The 23,862-nt window shown below is 44.6% G+C and overlaps 1 protein-coding gene across 1 annotated transcript in view; it reads right to left on the bottom strand.

Annotated features, from left to right (window-relative positions):
• The window catches only part of mrc2 (mannose receptor, C-type 2), a 278,857-nt gene that overhangs the window by 182,747 nt on the left and 72,248 nt on the right, over positions 1-23,862 (bottom strand). The window contains exons 2-3 of the mRNA XM_078529833.1: positions 16,774-17,157; positions 4,011-4,184 (exon numbers count right to left, since the gene is read on the bottom strand). Coding sequence (XP_078385959.1) covers positions 4,011-4,184; positions 16,774-17,157 — 558 coding nt within the window. The remainder of the gene's footprint in view (positions 1-4,010; positions 4,185-16,773; positions 17,158-23,862) is intronic.

Genomic DNA, 23,862 nt, shown 5'->3' with positions numbered 1-23,862 from the left:
AAATGGGTTCCTCACAGTGGGGTCAGGGCCAGAATGAGAGGGGGGGGGGGGGTGGGGCCAGAGAGCAAGGTGGGGGCCAAAGTGCAAGAGAGAGTGGGCCAGAGTGTGAAAGGGGGCGGGCCAGAGCAGGTGAGAGGGCGGGGTCAGAGAGCGAGAGGGGCGGGGTCAGAGAGCAAGAGGAGGCACACACACGCGAGGGCGGGCCACAATGTGAGCGGGTCAGGCCAGAGCGGGACAGGGTATGGCCAGAATGAGAGAGGGGTGGGAGCAGAATGTCGAGGGGTGGGGCCAGAGCACAAAGGCACGGGCAGGCCAGAGTGAGAGAGAGAGAGAGCACACGCATGCAGGGGTGGGCCAGAATGTGAGGGCACGTGAATGCACGCGGGCAGTCCAGAACGCAAGAGACGGTGTGAGGGTGGGCCAGAGCATGAGGCAGGCACGACAGGCAGTGGACTAGTGAGAGAGGGCGTGTGAGAGTGGATGAACAAGACACAGTGAGGGTGATCAAGTGTGTGACAGAAAGATTCCTGTATCCACAGAATCAGAGAATTCTTACAGAACACAAGGAGAGCATTTGGTCCATCGTGTCAGCACCAGCTCTCCGAATGAACAATTCCTTTCGTGTCATTCTCCTGCCTTTTCGCTATAACCCGGCACATTCTTCCTTCTCATGTAATGATTCAATTCCCTCTCAAATGCCTGAGTTGAATCAGCCTCCATCACACCCTCAGCCAGTGCATTCCAGACTTTAATCACTCGCTGCGTGAAATATTTTTTTCCCACATCGCTTTTGGTACTTTTGCCAATTACTTTAAATCTGTGCCCTCTCATTCACAACCCTTTCACAAGTGGAAACAGTTTCACCCTATCTACTCGGTCCAGACTCTTCATGATTTTGAACACCGCTATCAAATATCCTCTCAGTCTTTTCCAAGGAAAACAGTCCCAGCTCCTCCAATCTATCTTCATAACTAAAGCTCCTCATCCCTGGAACTATTATTCTGAATCATTTCTGCACTCTCCCTAATGCTTTTGGATTCTTCCTAAGTTGCAGTGCCCAGGACTGGGTGCAAGGCCAAACTAATGCCTTGTACAAGTTCAACATAGCCTCCTTCCTGTTCTACTCTATGCCCCTATTAGTAAAGCCCAGGATACTGTATGCTTTATTAACCACGCTCTCAACCTGTCCTGCCATCTCCAATGATTTCTGCACATATACACCAGGTCCCTCTGTTCCTGCACCCCCTTTAGAATTGTCCCCTTTATTTCATATTGTCTCTCCATGCTCTTCCTACCAAAATGAATCACTTCATATTTCCTCATGTTGAACTTCATCTGCCACCTGTCCACCCATTCCATCAACTTGTCTATATCTCTTTGAAGTTCTACACTATCCTCCTCACAATTCACAATACTTCCAAGTTTTGTATCAACCACACACTTTGAAATTGTGTCCTGTACACCAAGGTCTAGATCATTTATATATATCAGGAAAAGCAAGAGTCCTAACACTGACCGCGGGGGGAGCTCTGCTACAAACCTTCCTCCAGCCCGAAAAACATCCATTAACGACTTCTCTCTGTTCCCTGCCACTCAGTCAATTTTGTATCCATGTTGCTTCTGTCCCTTTAATTCCATGAGCTATAACTTTGCTCACAAGTCTGTTGTGTGGCACTGTAGCGAATGCCTTTTAGAAGTCCCTGTACCCCACATCAACAGCATTGCCCCCATCAGCCCTCTCTGTCATCTCTTCAAAAAAACTCTAGCCAAGTTAGTTAGAAGTGATTTTCCCTTAAGAAATCCACACTGGCTTTCCTTAATTAAACCACTTTTGTCCAAGTGACTATTTATTTTGTCCCGGATTATTGTTTCTGGAAAGTCTCCCCACTACCGAAGCTAAACTGACTGCCCTGTAGTTGCTGGGCTTATCCTTACACCTTTTTTTGAGCAAAGGTGTAACATTTGCAATTCTCTGGTCCTCTGGCACCAGCCCTCAGTCTAAGGAAGACTGAAAAATTATGGCCAGTGCCTCTGGACTTTTCACTCGCACTTCCCTCAATATCTTTGGATTCACCTCATTCGGTCCCAGTACCTTATCAACTTTAAGTGCAGACATTCTATCCAATACCCCCACCTTATCATTTTAAACCCTTCAAGCAGCTGAATAACCTTCTCTTTCACCATGGCCTGGGTAGTATCTTATTCCCTGGTAAAGACGGATGCAAAGTATTCATTTAATACCTCAGCTCTGCCCCCTCTGCCTCCATCTGTAAATTCCCTATTTGGTCCCGAATCAGCTCTCCTCCTTTTACCACCATGTTATTATTTATATGCCTTTGGAAGACTAAGGGATTCCCATTTAGGTTAGCTGCCAGTCTTTCTTCACTCTCCCTCTTCGCTTATTTGCTTTTTCATCTCCCCCCCTGAACCTTCTATATTCAGCCTGGTTCTCAATTGTATTTTCTGCCTGACATCCGTCATAAGCACACATTGTCTTCTTTACCTTAATTTCCATCTCTTTTGCTATCCAGGGAATTCTGGATTTGTTTGCCCTACCTTTCCCTTGCAAGGGAATATATCTTGATTGTGCCTGAACTCTCTCTTCTTTGAAGGTAGCCCATTATTCAGCTAATGTTTTCGCTGCAAACCTTTGACTCCGATTAATTCAGCCCAGATCTGTTTTTACCCCGATGAAGTTGGCTTTCCCCAGTTAATTATTCTTTCTCTGGATTGTTCCTTGTCCTTTTCCATACCCAACCTAAACCTTAAGATACAATGATCACTGTCCCCTCAATGTTCTCCTCCTGACATTTGATCCATTTGGCCAACTTCATTCCCAAGAATGAGGTCTAGAAGTGCCTACCCTCTCATTGGACTGGAAGCATACTGCTGTAGAAAATTTTCCTGAACACACTCTGGGAACTCTTGCCCCTCTCTGCCCTTTACACTGCTGCTAACCCAGTCTATATTCTTATAATTAAAGTTCCCCATTATTACTATATAAATCTTGCACCTCTCTGTAATTTCCTTGCAAATTTGTTCTTTTACATCCTTCCCACCAGTTGGCGGCCTATAGGCTACACCGAGTGATGTAAATGCATCTTTTTTTTGTCCCTTAACTCTAGCCAAATAGATTCTGTCCTTGACCCCTCTGCGACATCCTCTTTCTCCAGCATTGCAATGCTCTCCTTAATCAATATTGCTACCCCTCCCCCTTTCCTATCTTTCCTGAACACCTTGAATCCAGGAATATTTAACACCCAGTCCTGCCCTTCTTTGAGCCAGATCTCTGTTGTCGCCACAATATCATATTTCCACACGTCTACCTGCGACTGTAACTCACCAGTCTTATTTACCACACTCCGTGCATTCACGTACATGCACATTATTCCTGATTTAGACTTTACCACTTTCTTCCTTACTCTGGCCCCACCTATTAACTTACTATTCCCTATTCTAGTGTTAACTATCTTTTCCAGTATTCTGTGCACCTTGGTGTTCCCTCTGATAGTTCCTCTCGGTTCCCACACCCTTGTCAAGTTGGTTTAAACCTTTCCCAATAGCACTAGCAAATTGCCCCGCTAGGAACTCAGTCCTGGCTCTGTTTAGGTGCCACCCATCTGGCTGTACACGTCCCATCTCCCCCCAGGGCCGGTATCCAAGTCTTATATTTGCCATTAAAGAAAACTGAAAAGTTTTAAACTTTTAACATGTTTCATTTTTGTTCATCTTAAAACCTGCATCTGTTGACACATGGGAAACTGCATTTTTTGAAGAAAAAAAATCCCTAAATAGCAATTTGGGAACTTGCACCCAGACTCTGTCCTGGGATTGATAAGAGTCTGAAAGACATTCAGCCTCAGCCATTCTATCTAATTTTTCAAAAAACAAAAAGTAGACCTTCTGAAAAAAAACGGCCCAGAAAACTTGACCTGAATTCCAGGTCATATTTACATTAAACCAGGGACTGCCCGCCCCCCTGCCTTCTTAAAACACTGAAGCTCACTTACTTTTGACGGGACAGAATCCCCACCTTTCATCCAACCCATAATCCACGGTTGTTGCACACCAGAGATGGCCATCCTCTCGACCAATGCTGGTGCAGTCATGGTACCATTGGCTGTCGTACATAAAGGGGATGGTGCACGGCTTCCCATGAGAGTTCCCCTGGATGGTGTATATTTCTAAAGGAAAGAAAATGTATTGTTAAGAGAAGGAAGGGGACTGCGTACGGTGACACCCGCAAGTCTCAGCTAGAATGGAGCTGATTGGGCACTCTCCCTGCCAATCGCTCCTGTTCATAATTTGTATTATTTAACCATCCACACCCACTTGCGAAATAATCCTACTGCCGTTTCAGTCATGAGTTTGGAGGTTCTAAGTTAAAACTATAATGTTCTATTCGCCCCCCCCTCCAACTCTCTGGCTGACAGTGATGTCAATGCTCAGCTTCTTAAAAAGAGCGACCTCAAATCTGAAACAGAAGTGCAAAGTGGTGGAAACACAGAGCAATGTATGTTAGAGAGTCTAGCTTTTTAAAAAAATATTAATGCTCTATTTTAATCCAGTAAATTTACTTTGAAAAATGCGGGTTAATTAAGGTAACATGGCAGGGACTTGTGAAAGGAAAATCACATCCGAAAAACTGAGGCTTGAGGAAATGCTAAACATTTATAAATCACTGGTTAGGCCTCAATTCGCAGTGGGTGGCGTTCCCTACACCTGGGCCAGAAGATCCTGGTTCAAGTCCCACGCCAGGACTGGATGGCCAAAGAAGGTAACTCGGCCAAACAGGTTAAGTATAAACTTGTAAACCCTTCCAACACACGCCAATGTCAGGCAGTAAGGGCAGGAGAGGTTCCTGGTCAGCCATGTGATGGAAAGAAATTGGAGCCTCAACCATCACTATCCATAGCTCCAGGCTGCAACTTGCCATGTATGTTGCCACAGCAACTCAGATTCCTTGGGTGCCAGATGGATGGACGGCCGGTGTGGATCAGATTGGTGCCAACAACATGGGGTTTGATCCCGGTTCCAGCCGAGGTGGATTTGGGAGCTGCCTCCTCGCCCTACCTGTGGTGGAGATTGTGGTTCTGTGGGTCAGACCTGCCTTCAGGCAGAGAAATCAAGGAAAAGAAAAAGGTCCCAATGAGAGTATTGTCACCAATCTGGGTGTCACGCTTTAGAAAGGATGTCAAAGCCCTAGAGAAGGGGTAAAGGAGATTTACCCGAGTGATAACAGGGATGAAAGATTTCTGTTAAATGGAGAGATCAGAGAAGCTAGGGTTGTTCTCTTTACAGCAGAGACAGTTATGAAATTTGGTAGAAGTGTTCCAAATTATGAAGGGTTTTGGTAGCGTAAATAGGGCAAAACTGCTTCCAGTGGTCAGAGGATTAGTAAACGCAGGACATAGATTTAAGGTAATTAGCAAAATGAGAATTTCTTCAACATTATGTGATTATGATCTGCAATGTGCTGCCCGAAAGTGGTGGAAACAGAGTCAAGGGATTTGGACAAATAATTGAAAAGGAAAGATTTACAGGGCTATAGGGAAAGAGCAAGGGAGTGAGGCTAATCGGATACCTCTTTCAAGAGCCAGCATAGGCACAATGGCTGCCTTCTATCCTGCGTTATTTATTCTATGTGAGATGCGCTACATTGATAATAGAAATGCAATGGATGCTGTATATATGGGTTTTCAAAAGATGTTTGATAAGGAAGCTTATTGATAAAAATTAAAGCATGTGGAATTAAATCGAGTTTGGCAGCATGGATAGGAAATTGGTTAATGGTCAGAAAACCAGTTAGATATGAAATAATATATTCCACTTGAGAGATGTAAACCATGGTGTTCCCTAGGGGTCAGTGTTGAGGCCATTGCTCTGAACCTGCATACAAGATGCACAATGTCATAATCTTGATTTCAGGGACTTTATTAATCCTAATGTAGACTGGGATAATAATAATTATCCCAGCAATCATTGTACTGATTCAGATTTGCTATGGAAACTTGGTGGGAATGTGAGTGGTGAGGAGGATGTTAAGAGGCTTCAAGGCGATTTACACAGGTTGAGTGAGTGGGCAAATACATGGCAGATGCAGTAGAACATGGATAAGTGTGAAGTTATCCACTTCAGTAAGAAAAACAGAATGGCAGAGTATTATTTAAATGGTGATAGATTGAGAAATGTTGATGTACAAAGGTTCCTGGGTGTCCTTGTACACCATCACTGAAAGCAAGCCTCCAGGTGCAGCAAGCAGTTAAGAAGGCAAATGGTATGTTGGCCTTCATTGCGAGAGGACTTGAGTACAGGAGCAAGGATGACTTATTGCAGTTGTACAGGGCCTTGGCCATACATGGAGTATTTTGTGCAATTTTGGTCTCTTTACCTAAGAAAGGATATACTTACCATAGAGGGAGTGCAGCCAGACTGATTCCTGAGATGGCAGGGTTTTCGTATGAGGAGAGATTGGGCCGACTAGGCCTATATTCACTGGAGTTTAGAAGAATGAAGAGGGGATCTCATTGAAAAAATAAAAAATTCTGACAGGGCCAGACAGACCGGACGTAGGGATGATGTTTCCTTTGGCTGGGGGATCTCGGACAAAGGGCCACCGTCTCAGGATACAGGGTAGGCCATTTAGGACTGAGGTGAGGAGAAACTTTTTCACTCAGAGGGTGGTAAACCTGTGGAATTCTCTATCACAGAAGGTTGTGGAGGCCAAGTCACTGAATATATTTAAGAAGGAAATAGATAGATTCCTGGACTCTAAAGATGTCAAGGGGTATGGGGAGAGAGTGGGAATGTGGCATTGAGATAGAGGATCAGTTATGACCATAGTCAATGGCGGAGCAGGGTCAAAGGGCCAAATGACCTACTCCTGTTCCTATTTTCTGCATTTCGATGTTTCTAGGACAAGGAGCAGTCAAGACTAAAAACTGTTTAATTGGAGGGGGGGCCAATTGGGGCGAGAATGGATCTATCACATTTATCTATCAAAAAGTTGGCAGGCAAAACTCTAATGGAACAATGGGCAGCCTTTAACGAGGAGATGGTTTGGCTACAGTCAAGGTAGGAAAGGTAGGAAAACAAATCCAGAGCTCCTTGGGTGGGAAAAGAGATAGAGAGAAAGATGAAGCAGAGAAGGAGTGCGTATGACAGATGTCAGGTTGACAAGACAAGTGAGACCAGGCTGAATATTGAAAGTTTGGAGGGGAAGTGTAAAAGCAAATGAGAGAAGCAATGAGAGAGGATGAGAAGAAACTGGCAGCTAACATAAAATGAAATCCAAAAATCTTCCATGGCATATAAATAGTAAAAGGGTGGTAATAGGAGGTAAAAAGAGAAGGTAAAAGGAAAAGTGGCTAATTAAGGGTCAAAAAGGAGAGAGCTGTACATGGAGGCAAAGGGTATGACTGAGGCACTAAATGAGTACTTTGCATCTGTCATTACGAAGCAAGAGGATGCTGAAAGAGGAGGCAATTGAGATACTGGATGTGCTAAAGATTAAGAGGATGTATTAGATAGGCTGGCTGTACTTAAAGCCATGGCCAGATGGGATGCATCTGTGGATATGGAGGGAAGTAAGAGTGGAAATTGTGGAGTTACTGGCTATAATTTTCCAATCCTCCTTAGAAACAGGGGCGGTGCCAGAGGACTGGAGAATTTTGAATACTGCACCCTTGTTCATAAAGGGTGCGAAGATAAGCCCAACAACTATAGGCCAGTCAGTTGAACCTCAGTGGTGAGAAAGCTTTTAGGAATGATAATACAGGATAAATGTGAATTAATTAAGGAAAGCCAGAATGAATCTGTTAAAGACAATTTGCGATTAACTAACATGGTTGAGGTTTTTGATGAGGAAAATGCAGTTGATGTGGAGTATATGGACTTCCAAAAGGTGTTTGATAAAGGGGCCACATATTAGGCTTATAAATGAAGTTGAAACCCATGGAATAAAAGGGACAATAGCAGCATAGATTCAAAGTTAGCTGAATGACAGGAAGCAGAGTAGTGGTGAACAGACTAGAGGAAGGCATACAGTAGTGTTCCATAGGGGTCAGTATTAGGGCCACTTCTTTTCTTGATATATATAAAAAGTCTGGGGCCAGATTTTTGCTAATGATGCAAGAAGCTTGAGTCAGGAAATTTCCTGACTCAGCGGATCCATCCCCATATAAATGAACCCTGAAAACACTATTTTCACTCACGCTGGGCAGGATCGGGTTAGGCCCACCGACCCCAGAGAAGGTAAGATGAGGCCATGGAGGCAGGCAAGTGCTGAGGTGGGCTTGTTAGAAGGCCCACCTCAGTTCTCTAGGACTTTGTCCTAGTTGTTAGGCTGTTAAAGGCTGTTTGGTCCTCTAACACTCACCCCTCACATCCCATCTGTCCCCACCCAGACTCCATGTCTCTTCCATGCCGCCACACTCCTCCATGCCCACACACCCAGTGTGCACAACATAGAAAACTAATGAGCCAGAAATAACAGTTGCAATTTTTGAAATCCTGATGAAAAACGAAGCTATTCGGTAACCTGCTTTGAAAAAATGTTTCCCTGCTGAGCTAATCCATTAGTTAGTCTTGAATCTCAGCCAAGCATGCATAATGAGGCCATCTGCGAACTGTATCAATGGAAACAGCTGGCCAGACATCTATTTATCCAGAAGGCCCCCTTATGAGTGCTTGGCTGAGCTCCAAGCCTCACTACTGGATTAGCACAAGAGCGTCTGTTTAGTCAGGTTGAAGCAGAGTATTGGCTTTGATTGATTTATGTCTTTATGAGGTTATATTCAGTAATTCCTTCTTTAATCTGTTTTTTCATTGTCTGTATGTTTATTTGGACAAGATTAAAAAGTATCAAATTAGGTAAATGGATACTGCAATAACTCTGATTGACACTTTTATAGAATCATAAGAGCAGCAGTTTTTTTTTCTAAGTACATTTCTGAATGGGTGTTTCTTTCATCAGCATTTCAAGAATTGCCACTGTTATGAAATCGCTTGTAGGTTGTGGACACAGTGAATATTGGGTGAGTGGCTACGGGAAGCATGTAGGCTTTAGAAGGGTCATGGGAGTATGGAGGGGGCATTAAGGGCATAGAAGGGGCATAGAGGGGACATGGGGTCATGGAGGGGGGCATGGGGGCATGGAAGGCACATGGTGGGGAGGGGTGTCATGGCCAAGAGCTTTTAAACTTACCTTTTAAAAGCTTCCCCAATCCAGACTATTGTTCACAACCCCTTTGCGGGACCATGAACCACAAGCTGGCCTGACTCCATGGCCATTGCAGCATTATGAGATGCCTCCCCTCACAATGGAACTGACTAGGTCACGAGTGTCACATGCAGGCTTACTACCTGCACACTTATCCAACACCAGCGAAAACTTGGGGTGGGGATCCTAGAATTGGGTCCTGCCCACCATTTTTGAAGGGCTCTGGAGTTGGGACCACTACAGGCGCCCGATACACATCTGTGCTCCCAACGAAATCAGGCTGGCCCCTAGGCTTGAGCGTGTAAAGCTCGATTTCCAAATTTGCAGGAGACAAACCTTAGAAGTATTGTGAACTGTGAGGAGGATAGTGATAAATGTCAAGGGGACATAGACAGGCTGGTGGAATGGGCAGATCCTGGCAGATGAAATTTAATGCAGAGAGATGTGAAGTGATACATTTTGGTGGGAAGAATGAGGAAAGGCAATATAAAATCAAGATCACAATTCTAAAATGGGTGTGAGAGCAGAGGGCCCTAGGCATACATTTACACAAATTGTTGAAGGTCAGGTTAAGAAAGTGGTTAAAAAAGCAAGCGGGATTGTGGACTTTCTAAACAGATGCACAGAGAACAAAAATAAGAAGGTCATGATGGACCTTTATAAAACACTGGTTCAGCCTCAATTGGACTATTGTGTCCAATCTGGGCACCGCGCTTTAGGAAGGAAGTATAGGTTTTAGAGGGGGTGCAAAGAAGATTTTCATGCATTGTTTTAGGGACGAGGAACTTCAGTTACATGGAGAAGCTGGGCTTATTCCCTTAGAGAAGCGGAGGTTGTGAGGTGGTTTGACAGAGGTGTTCAAAATCACGAGGGATCTGGATAGAGTAGATAGCGAGAAACTGTTCCCATTGGTAGAAGGGTCAAGAACCAGGGTACACAGATTTAAAGTGGTTGTCAAAAGAATTAAACAGGATATGAGGAAATACATTTTTACACAGAAAGTGGTTAGGATCTGGAATGAACTACGCGAGGGTGTGGTGAAGACAGATTAAATCATGTTTTTCAAAAGGGATAAGCATCTGAAGGGGAAAACAAAATCCTGAGTTTTGGAGAGAAGATATGGGCGTGGAATGAGTTAAACTGCTCATTCAGAGGACTGACCAGGCTCGACTGACCCAGCCACTGGTCTCCTGCACTGTTACCAAATGATTCGATTCCAGAATTCCATGATAATTTGCGGATGACATAAAATATGGAGCACAAAAGGCCAGTAAGCAACTTCAGGACCACGAAAAACAGGCTAGTAGTTTGAAAAAAGCAGAATACTGCACAGACTGAAAATCCGAAATAAAAACATAAAATGCTGGAAATACTCAGCAGGTCAGGCAACATCTGTGGAGAGAGAAACAGGGTCAATGGTTCAGACTGATGACCTTTCATTAGGACTGATGAAAAGGTCATCGAACTGAACTGTTAACACCAGTAGTTTGGGCAGATGTCAGATGAAAGGTGACTTGGAGAAACATGAGGTGAAGCACTTTGTGAGGAAGAATAAGGAAAGAATATATAAATATATGAAATTATCAAACTTTACAGATAAAGGTGCAGAAAGACTTAAGGACTCAGATACACAAATCTTTAAAAGTGGGAAGACAACTTGAAACTAAAATAAATGGCTACGGGATCTTAGATTTTATTATTACAGGTAGAGAGTAAAAAAATTAAGGATATAACGCTAAACATAAAAATCATTAGGTAGGCTGCAGGCGGAGTATAGTTTTGGATGCCTTACTTTAGGAAGGCGTCAAGGCCATGGAGAGGGTACAGAGGAGATTCACCCTACGTTACCAAGGATAAAAGGTTCAAGTTGAGCAGAGACAAGAGAAACTCGGGTTCTTTTCATTAGAACAAAGCCGGCTTTTTTTATTCATTCACAAGATGTGGCCATTGCTGGCTAGGCCAGCATTTATTGCCTAACCCTAACTGCCCTTGAGAAGGTGGTGGTGAGCTATCTTCTTGACCCGCTGCAGTCCGTGTGGTGTAGGTACACTCACAGTGCTGTTAGGGAGGGAGTTCCAGGATTTTGACCCAATGACAGGGAAGGAACAGTGGCGATATAGTTCCAAGTCAGGATGGTGAATGGCTTGGAGCGGTACTTGCAGGTGGTGATGCTCCCATGTGACTACTGCCCTTGTCCTCCTAGGCAGTGGAGGTTGTGTGTTTGGAAGGTGCTGCCAAAGGAGCCTGGGTGAATTGCTGCAGCGAATCTTGTAGATGGTACACACTGCTGCCATTGTGCACCAATAGCAGGAGTGAATGTTGAAGGTGCTGGGTGGGGTCCCAATCAAGTGGGCTGCTTTGTCCTGGATGGTGTGAAGCTTCTTGAGTGTTGTTGGAACTGCACACATCCAGGTAAATGGAGTGTATTCCATCACAGTCCTGACTTGTGCCTTGTAGATGGTGGACAGGCTTTGGGGAGTCAGGAGGTGAGTTACTCACTGCAGAGTTCCCAGCCTCTGACCTGCTCTTGTAGCCACAGTATTTATATGGCTAGTCCAGTTCAGTTTCTGGTTAATGCCAGGATGTTGCTAGTGGAGGATTTTGCGATAGTAACGCTGTTGAATGTCAAGTGGAAATAATTGGATTCTCTTTTGTTGCAGAATGTTATTGCCTGACACTTGTGCATTATGAATGTTATGGGTGATGGTGGCATAGTGGTAATGTTACTGGACTAGTAATCCAGAGGCCCAGGTTAATGCTCTAGTATGTAAGTTCAAATCCCAGCGCAGTAGCTAATAGTCATTCAAATTGAAAGCAATGGTGACCATGAAACTACTGAATTGTTGTAAAAAGAGAGGATTGAGGTGGTCAAAATGAACGTAAGCTTTCCTGATTTACTTTGTCAGTAACTACAGGGTATCAATTTAAAAACACATAAACAAGGGAAAATATTAAGGATTTTCTTTTACACAGAGAGTCATTAGGCAATGTAGACAGAACCTATAAAAGTTTTAAAAGTGAAATAGATAAACATTTGAAAAGTTTTTAGGATCTTTCAGATGCAACTGCTTAAATGGCCCACTCTCTGTGCTGTAAAATTCTACGATTCTTTGAAGCATTACCCAGTCATAAGAGAAGGAGCAGGATAATCGGTTGGAATGAAGGTTACACAGTGATTGAATCACTGAAAAGTAGAGGAAGTTTCCCCGCAAAGAAATCATTCACAAACACTACAGGCGTCCGACACACATCTGTGCTCCCAAGTTCTGCTATTGGTGCCCAAGAATCTTTCAAACAGATTGCCAAGTTGAATAAGGGCGAAAGATTTTCTGGGCAGTTCCCCTTTTGAGATAAATGTCACAAGGAAAAAATACTGGAAAAAATCATCCTGAGACCAAGATTGGAAACAGGCCCACACTCAAAAATATGTCATTTATTGATGGGGCTCCAATTCTAAATATGACAAATAGACTTTTTTTTTAAATGTTCAGACCTCACATTGAAAATAAAGTTAAAAATCAAGAAACAAGAAGGTTGTAATTGAATGAAAGAGTTGGGTTCTACCCAACCACAGTTGACTGGATCGGAACCTCAGGAATGGTTATTGACATTAATTCTGTCAGGAGTTAATACATCAAAGTGTATAACAGAGCGATCCCAACATCGATGGAAAAGCAGAATACAGCGGATGCTGGAATCAGAAATAAAAGCGGAAAATATCTTTCATCGACCTGAAACGTTGGCCTGGATTTTCACTGAGTCGGGTTGACTTGGGAGCCCTTTAAAGATGGTGGGTGGGTGGGCAGGTCTTGACTCTGGGATTCCTGACACCCTTCCTGGGCTGCACAGTTTTCGGGAATGCCTTTAAAGGATGCGGTCTGCTTTCTGTCAGAAGACCAAAACCCAGCACTCCTGACTTTGCCGGCTCCAGTCCGGGGATAGGCATGTCCTACTCCTCCAAAATTTACATGGACCCGGGCCAGGTTTTTAAAGGGTCATAGGTCACGGCCTCTTGGAGTAGTCGTGAACCCTAGTGTGAATGAGCGGGTCTTTTAAAAGTCAAGTTTATAAGGTCCCCCTCATGGCCCCCCTGTCAAGCTCTGCCCTTCCACCCACCCCCATGACCCCCTCATGCCCCGTATGCCAGGTTCCGTGCTCATTGTACACTTTCTACAACCAATGGACACCACATCGTAAAGTGGAATGTCTAAAAAAAGAGCTCTGAAGAAATGTAATGTATTGATCACTTTCCCCTTTGGGAAAAAAAATGCTTGGACGACAAGCTAATAAAAGTGTCAATCATCCAGGCCCTTTGAAGTTTCAAAAACCACAAATCACAAATGTTTGGCTGAGACCCCCGACATCTATTAAAATAATAGAACATCTGCTCCCCAAAAGAAAGGTTGTTTGATTGACAGTTCAGGCTCTCTGATCTCTGCAATCAATTTCACAGTGTTTGTTGACATAAGTCAATTGGTTTCCAGTGTTTGTGATTTGGGGTTTTTGAAACTTCAAAGAACCTGGATGATTGACATTTTTATTACCTTGCTGTCCAGATCTTTTTTTCTATTGGAGAAAGTGATCACTAGATTACATTTTCTCAGTTTTTTTTTGACATTCCACTTTACAATGTGGTGCTCATTGGTTGTAGGAACTGTATGGGGAGGGGGGGTCAATGGGCATGGCAGTGCCAGAGCCTGGCACGGGGGCATGAGGGGAAATTGGGGGTGGGTGAGGGGAAATTGGGGATGGGGTGGAAGGGCAGAGCCTGACATAGGGGGGCACGAGGATGGTGCATGGAGAATGTTTGGAGGGTGAAGGGGGTGTGAGGACCAAGGGATGGAAGGCCTGTGTGTTTTTTTTCCCCACTGAGACAGCCCGCCTCCATCCACCGCAGCCCCTGTGGCTGCTTCCGCACTTCTTCCCAGGTCAAGCTGGCCCGATGCCAGCTTGCTCCCGGCCCCTGACCATGAAGGTACCACCTTGGCGGGCACTTTCTCCAGAGGCGGGAAGGCCAAGCCAGGAATTTTCCCAACTCCCCCTACCTGGTTGGTGGAAAATCCCAGGCTGTTGAACACTGTTTCTCTCTCCACAGATGCTACCTGACTTGCTGAGTATTTACAGCATTTTCTGTTTTTATCTCAGATCCCAACATCAGTTGGGTTTCTGCCCTTTGGTTGCTATGGGGGTATGCTGCAGATTGGAGACAATTGAGATAACATAATTCGGCACCATCTCATATAACGAGTGGGTCTGGCAGGGAAGGAACGATTAGCTGTTATGGTCCCTGTGTGGAAAGCTGCAAGAGAAACGAAGAATAAAAGAAAACCTGTATTTTCCTCCTTAATTTCTGTAAGTAAATTAGGCAAAAACTGAAATAGAATTTTCTTCCATAATGTGTTGACTCTTGTATGACATGCATATTGAAGCCAGGAGTGTTAACCATTAGGACCAGCTTTGATAACTCAAAGACTCGCGGTTAACCAAAGTCGCTGGCCAATTCCCACCCCGTTAAATACATTTTCTCAACAGGGTGCTCTAATGTCTTTGTGGGGGGGGGAAGAAGCAGGCTAAAGGCCCAAAGAGTCCAGCAGTTCCTGCACCATAAAGGAACTGGATTAACCTCTTCACATTGGCTTGGTGGTCTTCAGCTCCCCCATTCTATGTGTTGGTTCAGTTTGCTTTCATTTGTCAGTGAATCCACTAGACCATTCCACACCCCTGACCCCTGCCACCCTCCAAACCCCCACAATACTACCAGGTCCTGGGCTCACTCTTATTCCACAGCAGTAGAAGCTTAGTGAGTGTGTGGAGACTGGGGTTGAATTCTTAGACGAAGCATCCATCTTTTGGACGAAAGGCCCTGTCTGCTCTCTCAGGTGGATGTAAAATATCTCATGGGCAGAATCATCTGGTCGGTGTGCAGGGGCAGGCCCCACACGCCAACACGTAAAATGACGCGTGGTGACATTGGACATGCGTCCTGACATCACCGTACGTCATTCTGATCTCCAGTTCGGCTGGCCCGCACCAGAGTCAGCTGCGCGCCTGCCGAACTGTCAAAGGCCTATTAAGGCCATTTATCTACTAATTGAACCCATTGTCTGGGCTGCCCGTCCAACCTTAAGGTTGTGGGGCAGGCGAAGAGCCCAGGCGGCCTTAGCATTTCTCATGAAACCTCATCCACGAGCGGGATCCCACTGCTTGTGGGATCTTGCTGTGCGCAACTGGCTGCTACATTTCCTACACTGCAACAGGGGCTATACTTCAAAAGTAATTCATTGGCTGTACAGCACTTTAGGACATCCCATGGTTGGGAAAGGCGCTATATCAATGTAAGTCTTTCTTTTCTTTCTTTCAATGCTGCCTAATGGAAGTGAAGGTGTTTGTAACACAGTGAAAAGTCAGTCCAGAGCTGCTCAAGTCTACCTCAAGGAGTTTCTGGATTGAACTTGGCTGCACCTTCCTGGTAAAGTGTTTGACAAATCTCGAACTGTGTCCTGGGACCACACACAGAGCTGTCTAGCTCCTCCCGCAAAATGCAACAAGCAAAAAGCAACACAAAGCCCTGTGATTAAGGACACTGGAATAAGGCAAATTCTGTTTTTACAACTACATGCATTTAATGTAGCACCTTTAATGCTACCCAAGAGCATTTTCAAACACAACACAACAGTAAGTACACCAGAGAATGGATTAATAATCTACAGAACGTTAATTCACATCCCACCAGGGCAGTTTGAGAATTTGAATTCACCATAAAAATAAGATCAGTAGAAGTGACCATGAAACTGCTGGATTGTCACAGAAAACCCAACTGGCTCACTAACATCCTCTAGGAGAGGAAGCCTGCCGAGCTTATCTGCTCTGACCTATATATGACTCCGTCAAAAACCAACGTGATTGACTCTTTAACTGTCCTCTGAAGTGACTTAGTGAGCCCCATCGGAGGCCTCAGGCCTGCTATAAATGCAGTGGTTCCAGGAGGTTACACCTGCTCAGGACAACTAGCAATGGGCAACAAATGCTGATCTTACCGTGATGTCCACATCTTGGGAATGAATGAAGACACAAATATCAGGATCATAATTGAGCGTTTTGGAAATTTCATTCTACCACTTACAAATGACCTTCTAGTTTTCGAGCATTTGGTCTGCAGCAGTTTTCTGTCTGAATTTCATTTATAGTACACGGACTTCAGGGAATTATATTGTATCGTGGAATCCTTTTGTAACACTCTCCACTTTTCCGTGAGAATTGCAAACCAGCTGCTTATGTGTTTTCAGGACATCCTGGTCGACATTTGGGCAAATTGATTGTCGTGTTTTCCTACATTACAGCAGGGACTACATTTCAAAAGTGCTTCATTGACTCAAGCACTTTGGGACATCCTGAGGCCATTAAAGGTGCTATAGAAATGCAGGTCTTCTTTCAGTGGCACTGCCTGAGTGGGCTACAGGGGTGAATGCGCTGCTAAGGCTTTGGTGAGTGAATGAGGGTTACACCAGGGACTTCCGCGAGAGGTAAAGGGTTGCAATAATATTCCATCTTACCCTGATAAGGTCGAGCACACAGGTCCTCATCAGTGTTGTAAATTCTCCACACGTCAGTTTGGTCCATGCTGGGCCCTGGGGTACTGGTTTTAGACTGCTGGTTCAGTAAGTTGCTGAGCTGTCTGCCCAGGCTGTTACAATGCCATCGCATCTGGGCAGACTCCTGGTCACACTCCGTCATGCCCAGCGTAGGCACAGTGTCGTTCCTCCTCTGGCTGCTCAGGCACTGCTTGAATCCAAGGTTAAAGAGTCGCAGTCTGGACACCCATTTCCACTGCTGCTGGTCAAAGCTTTCGTTGCAGGACGGAGCCAGTCTTACACTCGTGCCCCTGCTCTCCAGGCAACCCTTTGCTTTCTCACTGTATATTAGAAATACACTGGCATCTGCAAATCAGAAAGATATAATTAAAACCAAGGACAAGAGCTCATGTGAGGAATCAATGTTCAACATCATCAAACTAGATCACAGTGATACAAGATTGTGGGCAAGATATATCAACTGTATCTTACACCCAGATCTCAGCATCATATATAAACTGCACTGCAATCTGCATACATACCCCAGGTTGTATACTACACCATCACATGTGCATTGCTATGTATGCATGCTGCATTGTTGTACTGAACATATACAGCATAGCTCAGAGAAGATTATATACTGCGCATTCCACTCCCACACAACACAGGACAATATATACACCTCTCACAAGAGTGGGATACAGTGATAATCAGCAGGGGGATGGGTGCAGTGGTCAGATACAGATTGATAGTGTACAGGTAATCTGAGCCATCCTGGGTTTCTCCGCAGCAGGGGATGGCTAGGGAGATATATAAATGGAACACATTACTCACATAGCTGGGTGCCAATTCCTGACTGTAAACACCCTAACAATATGATGAGGAACTGCCCTAGCAAAAGGCTGTGCAGATCTTTAGGGGCAATTTTAACTTAACCCCCACCCCTAGTGGGCAGCTGAAAAGATCACATTGGCTGTCCTTTTCACACCACCAACCCCGCCCCCATCACCATGCAAATTTACTCTACTGACTTCGTTAGAGAGGTTAGATTGTAGCTGGGCTGAATGGAGTCCAAGATAAGTCTGTTCAGTCCTTCAAGTTCACTCCACCCAGAGCACATATCTGATCATTCTATCAGGAACTCCCTCTTTCACTCACTAAAATTAGTGTTCCTTGAGACAGAGAATCCACAGTGTCAATCCCTGCCATTAATATAAAGAGCTATGGAATTTGCATTTATATAGCACCTTTCATAACCCCATAACATTCCAAAGTGCTTTCCATCCAATTAAGTCTTTTTGAGGTGCAGTATCTGTTGTAATGTAGAAAATGCAGTAGTCCCAATTTGTGCACAGCAAGATTCCATAAACAGCAATGAGCTAAAGAGCAGATAATCTGTTTTAATCATATTGGTTGAGGGGTAAATATTGACTAGCTCACGGGGGAGAACTCCCCTCCTCTTCTTCGAAGCAGTATCATGGGATCTTTTGCATCCACCTCAGGGGTCAAATGGGGCTTTCGTGAAATAGCCCACCCAAAAGATGGCACTTCTAACAGTGCAGCATTCCCTCAAAACCACAATGAATTGTCAGGAGAGTTCATGCGCTCGAGAATCTGGACAGGGTCTTGAACTCATAACCTTCAGATTCAGAGTTAAGAGTACTACCCACCCAGCACCATGGCGGGATTTAAGCTCAGCACCAACTCAATCCTGTTAGTATCTCACTGAATGGGTGAGGTCAAAATAACTCCTCGTCCCCAATCATTCACACTCGATATACTGCAACATTATCACAGCATTCCCCAGTTAGTATCCATCACGGCAGCTTCTATTCTGCCTATTTATTTGGTCAAGAGACAGTCCCGTTCTCTCTGTTTACACAGCTTATACTTGAGAAGCCTACTCTGCCCAAAGGCTCTGTCTATATTCTCAGGATGTACCTAATGTATCCATTGCCTTAGACTGGGCCATATTTACTTCCCTTCTCTAAAAGAAACCCTTATTTGCTTTTGGCGCATTTTGTGTTATCCAAGTTGAGGGAACATTTCAATTTTGGGCTCTTCGTCTCAGCCTCAAGCACGTACAATGTGGGAGATGGGTACAGAATCTACCCTGTTCCATCCACGTGACTCAGCATCAAACCTCGGGCGGTGGGGGGGTGGGGGTGCCAAATCTCCAGGACACTGATGCATGCAATCCAGCTGATAAAAGACCACAGGGGTATTAAACAAAAAACTTTAATTAAAAAAAATTGGAGATGGATAAAAATGCACAGTGTGGGGCAGCTGGTGTGGGAAGTAATTTGACACATTTGCAATGTGTGCAATCCTAACCACAGCAGACTATCCTTCCACCTGTCCAATTCCATTCAGAGCCAGGAAAGTGGGCTCTGCAAGAGAACCTGGCAAACAGTGGGGGACTAGGGGCCATTTTTAGGCTATGCCCCAGTGCCTGCCTTCCATGAACTGGATTAAGGCCACCCCAAACCATATTCCATGCGGGAGACCCTTTCAGGCAAAAGCGACTCTTTTGGAGAATTCTCTTTCACTCCCTGCTGAGGCTTGAGCACAAAAATCTCGGCTGACACTCCAGTGCAGAGCTGAAGGAGTGCTACAGTGTTGGAGGAATCCGTGTGGGACGAGTTATTAAACCGAGGCGCTGCCTCGGTTTCCAAGAAAAACAGGGCAGTTGTTGCCGGCATCCTGTCCAATAATTATCCTTTAGCCAGCAGCACTAAAAAAAGATATTATCTATCTTTCATTGCTGATGAAGAGGATAGTCTCAGTGCTACACCCCCACAGTTAGGAAATGTGAGCTTTCATTAGCTAAACATTATTGCAAATGCAGCAAACAGGAACAAACTATAAGATTTCTGAAGCCGAGCTTGACTTTGATCCAGTTGGCTATATTTCACTTTGCGTCTATTTTTTTTATGTTTTAGTTTGCAACTGTATCGAGACCTCCTGCCAAGGGGCTGGGCTCCTCCCTCTGGCTTTATGTTGCTAGAAAGCGTGGGCTCCTGAAAACACAGCTCTTTGTCAGAAAGAACACTACCACCCAGGGTTGCCAATTCCGGTTGGAAATATTCCTGGAGGTTACTTAGGGGTACATGAGAGATGTTTGTGAGGGCTAGTACCCTTGATCCCCTGCCAAGCTGCACACCCACGGTTAAAGGGGTATGGGTAGGGGAGACTGGTGTCCCACAACTCTCCAACTCTCACTTATAACTCCAAGTAGCTGATGTGCACAGCAGCAGCCATACCTTGGGGTCTCAACTGGACAGTCATTACCAAACTAAGCAAGGGGCCCATCAGTTTCGTCTGGTGTGGTGTGGGGGCATCACTCCTACTAATGTGCACAGCAGATGAGGCAGAAGATCATGACTAGTTAGAAGACAATGGCTCAGAAGACGAAGACAAGCGGAGCGTGTGACACATCTGGGGCATAGTCATGACACCGAGGAAGGCAAGTAGCCCAGTCACCTGTGAAGAATCTGGGATTTCACACAGGATAAGCCCCATCGTTAGTGAAGGAAAGTCATCAACATGCCATATCAGCAGATCTCCTGGTAGGAGTAGCTACAAGCAGGACAGCAGAGGAGGACTTCCCAAGACCTCCTATCTCCAACTGCCCTGCCACTTGCTGCGTGCCACAGTTTTGCTACTCTTGTTACAGTTATATAGGGTTTTGGTGAGACCACATCTGGAACAGTGTGTACAGTTTTGGGTCCCCACATTTAAGAAAGGATATACTTGCATTGGAGGCGGTACAGTGAAGATTCACTAATTTGGTTCCTGGGATGAGGGGGTTGTCTTATGATGAGAGGCTGAGTAAATTGGGCTCATATCCTCTGGAATTTAGAAGTATGAGAGGTGATCTCATTAAAATATACAAAATTCTGAAGGGGCTTGACAGGGTGGGCACTGAGAGATTGTTTCCGCTGGTCAGGGAATCTAAAACACAGGGGCACAGTCTCAGGATAAGGGATCGATCATTTAGAATTGAGATACAGAGTAATTACTTCACTCAAAGGATTGTGACTCTTTGGAATTCTCTACCCCAGAGGGTTGTGGATGCTCCATCATTGAATAGAGTTAAGGCTGGGATAGACAGAGTTTTGGCCTCTCAGGGGATTAAGGGATGTGGGGAGCGGGTGAGAAAATGGAGTTGAAGCCAAAGGTCAGCCATGATTGTACTGAATGGCGGAGCAGGCTCGATGGGCTTGTGGTTACTCCTACTTCTATTATGTTCTTATGTTGACTGCACACCCACATTGTGTGCCCATTCAAACAGTGTCTCTCCTTCCTATGCTAACTGGAAAGCAAACAGACTCTTCATTACCTGACTGGATGAATCCTGACTGTCACAATCTTCAACACTTTTATTAAAAAAAAGTGTCCAAAGAAAACGAGAAAGAAACCCACAATTTTTCAAAGCTCCAATACTTTCTCTCCCGGTTGCTCGCTGCAGGGGCCAGGAGATTCCCCTTTAATTCCTGGAGAATCCAGGGGAAACCTGGAGGGTTGGCAAGCCTATCGTTTACCTCATTGCAAAACCACATTTGTTGTCAAACTTGTAAATAAGGACATAGGAAATGACGAGAAGTCAATGACTGTGATATCTCACTAAGGTTCCCAACGCCTCACGGGCTGTCCTGGATTCTCCAGCAATTAAAGATTGAACTTATTTGGATGTTAGAATACAGAGTAAAAAGATTTTAAAATTGCTGATGATACCAAAATTCATTTCATGGACACTGCAACAAGGGGGAAGGTAAAAGAGGAGTTTTTTTTTAAAAAACACACACGCGATAGGAAGATTGGCTTAAAATCAGAAAATGCTGGTCAGGCAACATCTGCAAGAAACAGAGTTAACATTTCAGGACAAGATGACTTTTCAACGGATCAGATCTGATGAAAAGCCAGCATTTTAAAATTTTTATTTCCAGCATTTGCGACCTTTTGTTCTTGATGGGAAAATGGCTCTTTGACCAAGAAACCATCCAATGAAGAGTTTATTTGCTTCCCAGTTGGGTGCTGGAAGGGGGAAGCGTTGCAAGGATGGACATATCGGGCAACCAATGGGAATGTGGCACTCAGAGGTCATGTGATGAACCCAGCAAGAATCCATCAAACCAGTGCTGATAGCTCCAGATGTCATCGATAAAGGAGAAAACTTTAAACCCCACCCAGAATAGAGAGAAACACAAAATGACAGTGGACACTACAAGCTGTGCCTGTTCCCCGCGATTAGCAGCTTCAGACTTGTTCCCAGGCTAAGCTGAAGTTCCAGCCCCTGTTAAATAATGCAGCCAATCAAGGAGACAGCCAGCTGGAGCTGTATTTGGTGGTGAGCAAATCCAAATAGATTTTCTGCGTCTGTCCCAAGGGGCAAATGATCAGACATCTATCTTCACACCATTTGTTGCCCAGGGAAAATAACTATAATGGACTTGGAGAAGGTTAGGAGTTTGACCTCTCAGCTACAGGATTTTAGCTACAGTTTCGATGAAGAACACATTCTGAAGGACCTGGAGAGAGAGAGAGTGAAAAAGAGAGAGAAGGAAAGAGTGAGAGAGAGAGAGAGAAAGAAATAAAGGGAGAAAGGGATAGACAAAGAAAGAAAGAGGGAGAAAGAGAGGGAAAGAGTGGGAGAGGGAGAGTCAGAGAGAAAAAGAGAGGGGGAAAGAAAGAAAAAGAGGGGGCAGAAGGGGAGGGGGAGAAAGGGAGGGGGAAAGGGTAAAGGGAGGGAGAGAAAGAGTGGGAGAGAAAGATTGGGAGAGAGAAAGTGGGGGCTGAGACAAAGAGAGAGAGTGGGGGAGAAAGAAGGAAAGAGAGAGAGAGATGGAGGGTGGGAGAAAGAGAGAAAGAAAGTGAGAGACAGAAAGAAAGGGAGAGAGACGGAGAGAAAGAGAGTGAGAGAAAAAGTGGGAGAGAAAGGGTGGAAGATAGAGAGAATAGGGAGGAGAGAAAGTAGAGAAAAGAGAAAATGAAATCAAACTAGAGCATCTCGAAGCATTGCCTAGAGGATTAATTATTTCTGAAGTACAACCACTGAGCTTTAGTTGGAAATCACAACAGCCAAATTGTGGCAATTAAGGCCCCGAAAAATAGGCAATGAGATAAATGATGGTGTTGAAAAAAGGAACGGTGACCAGCAAACCAAGGAACTCCTCACTCTTCATTGAATATGTCGCATCCTCTCAGTCTGTCTGATCTAAAAAAACCGGCATCTCTGACAATGCAACACCATCTCAGTACTGCACTGGGGTGGCAGCTAGAATATCACTCAACCCCAAAGATACAAATCAAACACATGAATGTTATACATACTAGTTAGACATACTAGTTTGGTTGATTAAAGCAGTTGGTATATTTAACCAATCAAGCTAGTCAACGAGGGAATCCCAGGCTTGATAACTTGTCTGTGCTTAGTTAGCTGATCTCAACCAAGAGTGGCAGTAAGGATGCTGATTGGCCTCAATGCTCCCAGGTTTCCTATTGTCGATACTGGAGCAATGGTATGGGCTGGATCGGTGATTGTAGGTATAACCTTTCCTACTGCCTTTATGGGTCACATGATTATACTGACGAATCAGCCCTAAGTGCAGTTAATCTCAGGGGCAGAGCTTTCTCATCGTGGACCTGGTTCAAGCATGTAGCTTCTACAAGACCTCTGTAATAAAGTTATTTGTTTCAAGTAAGAAACTTGTCTGGTACATCAAGTTTATTACAAGCGGCGATGAGGATAAATAGCTCCGATGCTACACCTCGCCTTGTGAATGTGAGTACATCAATTCTTAAGGAGAGAAAGAAAAGTATAATCCCCAGTCAGGCCACTTCTCAGCAGAATCGACCCTTATGACTCACCCATGGAAGATTGGAGCCAGTACATCAGGTGCCTCAGTTTTATTTTGTGGCGAATGAAATAACAGAAGGGGAGAAGCAGAAAGTAATTCTTTTACATGTCTGTGGTAACAAGACATATAACCTCATCCACAGTCTGATGGCCCCGAATGCGCCCAATTCTGAATCTTTTAATGAGCTGGTAGACCTCGTGGAGACATATTT

This window comes from Cetorhinus maximus, chromosome 25, assembly GCF_964194155.1.
Source record: "Cetorhinus maximus chromosome 25, sCetMax3.hap1.1, whole genome shotgun sequence".
NCBI lineage: Eukaryota > Metazoa > Chordata > Chondrichthyes > Lamniformes > Cetorhinidae > Cetorhinus > Cetorhinus maximus.
Note: the sequence above shows the minus strand (reverse complement) of the source record. Positions and strands in the feature narration are given on the sequence as shown.